Genomic DNA, 5,830 nt, shown 5'->3' with positions numbered 1-5,830 from the left:
ATTTTATTATGACCCCTATTCTGAATACTCCCAAAGAATAAGTCTACCTATTCCCACGCTATTCCCAAGAGTAGAACTCCCTGATTCTAAATTGCTTGGAAGACAGTTGTTTTGGGAACAACAAAAGTTTCAAATTTGTTTTGTGGAATTTTGGCAACCATGGCACTTTTTATTGGCGAAAAGTGGGACAATGAGCAAAACAAAGAAAAGAATTGTGTATCATATGTTGATTCAAATATAAAAATCACATTTAGGGTGTTCACGGGGCACAGGTTATCGGGTTATGTGCGTATGTGCTTATATAAGCAACAACAAAATGCACTGAATAAAAATAACCAACTTTGCACAACCCCTGCCTATGTATACAAATTATGTGGTTATGTGATTATTTGCAGTTGAAAAATAATATAAAATTTAAGCAAATGGCATTACAAAAAAGATTAATTTCACCAAATGGCACCACGAATTTTGAATTTCAAATTGGCATCACTAACATTTGAACCTAGTTTCGTTTGTAAACAAACATTTAAATTTTGCAAAAGTAAGTTGAAATGATCTATACTAAATAAAAATATACAAATGACTTATTTATTTCCCATTTTCAGTGTCTAACGAAATCCGAAAGCGCAAAAGAGATAATGAAGTGAAGAAATGGACAGAGGAAGAAATAAAAAAAGTACTATGCTATATGCAAGAGCACAGGAACATAGAGGTAATTTGTATTTTGATTTGTATTTTTGTTACTTTGGGTTATAACTTTTGTTTTTATAAATATATTTAATGATAGAAACCAACAGCCCAGCTATATTATAAACAATTGTTGGCAGAAACAAACATCAATGCAAATTGGAACATATTAAAATGCAAAGTTCGCCATCTGAAGAGTACTTTGCAAAAAGCAGACGCATGGATTAATTCAACAGGCGCTGGAGTTGAGGATGATGACAATACAATTACTGTAAAAGGTAAACTTTATAATCATTTTAGTGTAGACTTTTTACTACAATAGTTTTAAATTTTTTGTTTATGTGCAGACAAGGTGGTTAAAATATGTCCACATTACGAACAGCTTGTCGACATTTTTTCACCTTCAAAGGAAATTGAATTTGTTGTAATGGACACATCGAACGCATTGGACTGTACTCTTGATGCAATTGATTTGGAAGAAGATAGTGTTATATTGGATGGTGAACTATCAGCATCATCAGAAACTATCTCCTTTGAAAACAAGGTTAAGCGTACAGCACGTCCTACTTGCATTGATAAGCTTAAAGATATGGAGAGTGACCGGGTCAAATTTCGGAAAGAGCAATTAATCTTAGAAATTGAAAAATTCGAGTGGACAAAAGAAATGGAAAAACAAAAATTAGAATTGGAAAGGCAGAAAGTTGAGAATGAGTTCAAACTCAAGAAATTAGAGTTAGAACAAAAAGAAAGAAATAAAAAATATAAAATTGATGTGAAATATAAGAATAAATAATAAAACAAACTTATTAAAAAAATTTAAAAATGTGTACTTTTATTCAAACATCATATTATACAGTGTTTGTCTTTTTAGCTCAGGTGTAGGTGCAGCAATAGTATTGCTATCATACTGCGCTTCACACCTTTCGCTATTCTCACTTTCAAATTGTGAAAAATTGCGGTCTTCCAACAAAATATTATGCAACACACAACAAACGAGAATCCAAGAATTGAAAAATTGTTGGCTTTTCTTGTCTTTTATTTTAATTCTCATTTGTTTTAAACTGCAAAACTTTTCTTTAAGGATTCCGAAACAATTTTCAACTCTAACGCGGTATTGGATGTGTCTTTTATTGAATTTGTTTTGTTGTTCAATATTCATTAAAGGAGAATTGGTGCGATATGGCGTTATCAAATGTTTAGTCAACTGGTACGCAGAGTCGCCTGCAATCCGTTCTTCTCCAGTAAATAAGTACGCGCTGTTTGTTGCAATATGCGATTTCTTAAATATTGTAATGAACCTAATTTTTCCTAGCCGGGGTAGTTCTCAGCCTAGTCCAAGGTCTTACAAGAAAATTTATATTCGCGGGGACCCAAGCGTTCAACTAATGTCGTTTCCACCGTTGAAGTAAGATGCCGTACAACAAATTAATTATTTTAGAATTCAAGTTTTTTCTCTTTATTGAACAATTTGTAATATATGTATAACAATAAATGTATTTTAAAGGAAAAAAAAACAAATTATCAAATAATATCTTTACAAATACTCGTAGATAATAATAAGCAAATAATATTTAACTGTTTTCAATTTTAAAAAAAAAGAACAAAATTAATTAATCATATTTTAAGTTTAAAGTTTTATAAATGCAATTTCGTATTCACTTAAATACAACAAAATTTATAAAAAATTCATAAAATATTTTCAAATAAAAATATAAGGGAAGAAGAATTTCTATTAAGCGTAGTCGTATGAAGATTACTTTGGTATTTTACTTAGAATTTTATGTAATATTTTTACATTCCTTAAATGTGGATTAAGTAATTAAATTCTTAATGTTACACTTTATAATTAATTAAGATTATGTTTGCATATAACAGAAATCATTTTTTTTTCAACAAATATCTTGTTTTCAGTTGCTTAAGTTCAATTTTACAAAGATACATTTTTTTTTTTACATAAATTCTATTTCATAAGAACTAATAATTCATGAGCTTGTTGAGTTTAGAAAGTTTATACTCCTATGCGCTTAACTTGAAGCCTTTACGATTGTGACTGCATTGTTGTTACTTTTCTCATTTCCGTTTAAATGAATAAAATTTGTAGATATTCAATTATACAATTTGGAATTTTTTTAATTTTGAAGCGATTCGTTCGATTTAAATAAAATAACTTGTAAATTTGCGCTTATACATTGATGTTACTTACGCGAAAACCTGCACTGCATTTTATAGATAAGTCTTACCCTTTCTGGTACATTAGGGCGTAATATCCCACTGCTTACAACGTCCAGCGATGAGTATAAAGAAACACCGATCAATTTATGCTTTGCCACGTATCGGGGAGAGGGACACCCAAGCCGCGCCACGTCTTTTGCTTGTGGTGTCAACACGTTTATACGTACGAACTAGCACGAGTACAAAATCTTTTAATTGACCACTGTTAAAGCCGTCAATTATTTCTTTTGTACTGTGTCTATTAACAATATTATCCCGCTTCGCGCCGTGTCGATAAACTATTTCAATTTTTGTTCCTTTATATATTACAAAAAAAATTACACAATTTTGATAATTTTATTTCAACTTGTTAATTTTATAATAAAATAGTTTTAATTTTTATAAAAAAAATCACTTAAGCGCTTTTTCTCTGTTTTATTAACACAAATCCGCAACTTGTAGCAATATTTGAATCTTGTTAATTTTTTCTTTATATTAAAATTGTAAAATCTTGTTGCTATTTAAATTGTTAATTTTAATATTAAAATAGTTTTAATTGTTATATAAAAAAAATCACTTAAGCGCTTTGTATCTGATCTATTAACACAAACCCGCTACTTGCAATGCAAAGAAAAACTTTTTATTTATTTAAAAAAAAAAACCAGGTAATTAACGTCACGGGTACGATGCGTTGCGTTCAACATAAACACGAGCCAAGAGACAGAAACTCCTCCGCCTGCGCCTTTTATTCTCCTTTTTTCTAACTGCGTCGAGCGGACTTTTTCGCTAGCCGTTGTTCGGTCAATGCCCTCAACATTTCCCCTCATCAGGTATTCTGTTGTTTTCTTTCCAGGCTTCTGAAAGCTTTAAACTGCACTCACAGCTTTTTTCCCTTTTATTATCCGCTGCAACATTTTTACGATCAACCGAAAATGTACAAAGCACATGACAATGACATTTCTTATTTTCTCTAATTTTGTTTTGATTATTTCTATTTTTACAATGTGGTTTTTTTTTTAAAGATAAATTACAATTTAATCAAATAATTATAATTATAATAAATATATTAATCAATTTAAATAAAAAAATAGTGTGTGGACTATAGTAAAATATAACTATCACTTCCAGTGCTGGAGTTCTGTTGTTGCGGGGTGGGCTGTTGCGGTTTGGTATAGCGTGTGGTGATGCTGTATAGCGAGAGGTTATTGCTTTGTTGGAACCAATTGTTAAATTCAATCCTGTAAATTTTGTTCGTCAAGGTGCATCCATTGCATCGGCAATGAAAGTAATGAAGTATACTGACCAAACTTTACCAAAAGTAACTTACTTTATGCAATTATAAGCAGAAGTTATAAGCAACAAACATGAAGATGTACTGGCAAAATATGGTGCTATATCAGCTCAAGGTATTCTGGATATTGGAGCTTTGTTGTTGGGCTGCGGAACCCACGATGTTGTAACAATTAAATTACCAAAAATTTTAATCGTTACAATATTTTAGAATCATGGTAGCTTCCCGGATTACACACTAATGCGTGCATGACGCGGAGCTTATGATCACATACAACTTGCAATTTAATAGAATATATTCGTTGACGAGAAAAATATGCCTCATGGTTATTGCTAGGTTTTTCGGCCAGCTTTATCTCACTTCCATCAATATAACCAATACAGAATGGTAACTCACTGAACGTATTAGCAATAAGTTGCCTACGCTCAGTCGCACTAGGCCATTGAATGTATACCGGTAATTTCTTCAAAAGTGCTGAAAATACTCTCTGGGTAATTTTAGTCAGAGTGCCACTATCTCCCACTCCAAAAATTGTCGCGATTTTTCGCACTGATGCACTTTCTCCTGAAGAGCCTAAACGGAATAGTACTATCGCGAGTTGTAAATCCACGGGCAGTTGCAAATTGGATCCTGGACCTTTGAATATTATATCATTTGCAAATATTTCAACAAGACGAGCAAATTGAATCTTGTTAACACGTAACATTTGCAAAAATCGTCCTTCGTCGAAACAACATAAAATATTATCTCGCCAATGAATGGATTTTGGCACACTTAGTTCATCCCCTCGTCGATAAGATATGATTGTTCTTACATCCTCCAGTAGTTCATCCAATCTTTCATCAATGAGAGCGTGCCATTGATCGAAGTGTGCTGTGTCTATAAATGGAAAAACTTTGATTTTTGCAACTATTAAGCTTTAAAAAACATACCTTCGATAAATTCAAGATCTTTAATAGCTGCATTTATTTTTAAGTCTATAATTTGATTTTTTATACTCTTTTTAGGCATTTTGTGTTGATTTTGAAATTTAAATTTCTTTGTACTAACGACAAAAACAAAGAACAGCTGATTGTATAAAAATAACCAGATAACCTACATAAAAGTCTGTTCACGGTGCACACAGGTTATTTTTCATTTTATCATCACATAACCCGATAACCAGTACCCCGTGAACACCCTAATTATTTGATTGCAACACAAAATATAAGATTAAATGTAAATTACTTTATAAGTAAATAATAAAAAACTTTCATTTTAATGAGCAAAATAAACATTTAAAAAGAATTGTGCAGTTGTGAGTGTTTATTTAAATAAAAAATTTAAGTTATCAAAAATGCATTCAATTGCTTATCGAATTTTAGCGGAGGCTCAAAAACAGGAGCAAGAAATTCTGCAACAGAGGGTCAATCGAAGAAACTTGCGAGACGCTGCAAATCCACTTGAGTTGGCTGATTCCTTGTAAGTACAAATGTAAATTTAATTTGGTTTTAAAATAAACGTTTTCTTAATTATTGATTTTAGAAATGTTACAGAATGAATAAACCAGCATTTATTTACCTGTTAGAGAAACTTACTGAGGAAATACAACCAGCAAAGAAGCAATTTTTAGTTTTTCCAATTGTGAAATTTAGCGGTTGT

General features: G+C 31.3%; 1 protein-coding gene across 1 annotated transcript; it reads left to right on the top strand.

The window, feature by feature from the left end:
- Positions 1-453: 453 nt before the first annotated feature.
- On the top strand, positions 454-1,435 carry LOC119663929 (the record flags this gene model as incomplete). Its single annotated transcript, XM_038073517.1, has 4 exons — positions 454-541; positions 606-712; positions 788-965; positions 1,035-1,435. Coding segments are annotated over exons 1-4 (774 nt in total), but the record flags the coding sequence as incomplete, so codon positions are not given.
- Between the last annotated feature and the right edge of the window lie 4,395 nt (positions 1,436-5,830).

The sequence above is a fragment of the Teleopsis dalmanni genome, unplaced genomic scaffold, assembly GCF_002237135.1.
Source record: "Teleopsis dalmanni isolate 2A unplaced genomic scaffold, ASM223713v2 unscaffolded_contig_1121, whole genome shotgun sequence".
NCBI lineage: Eukaryota > Metazoa > Arthropoda > Insecta > Diptera > Diopsidae > Teleopsis > Teleopsis dalmanni.
This window is presented reverse-complemented; position numbering and strand designations above follow the sequence as displayed.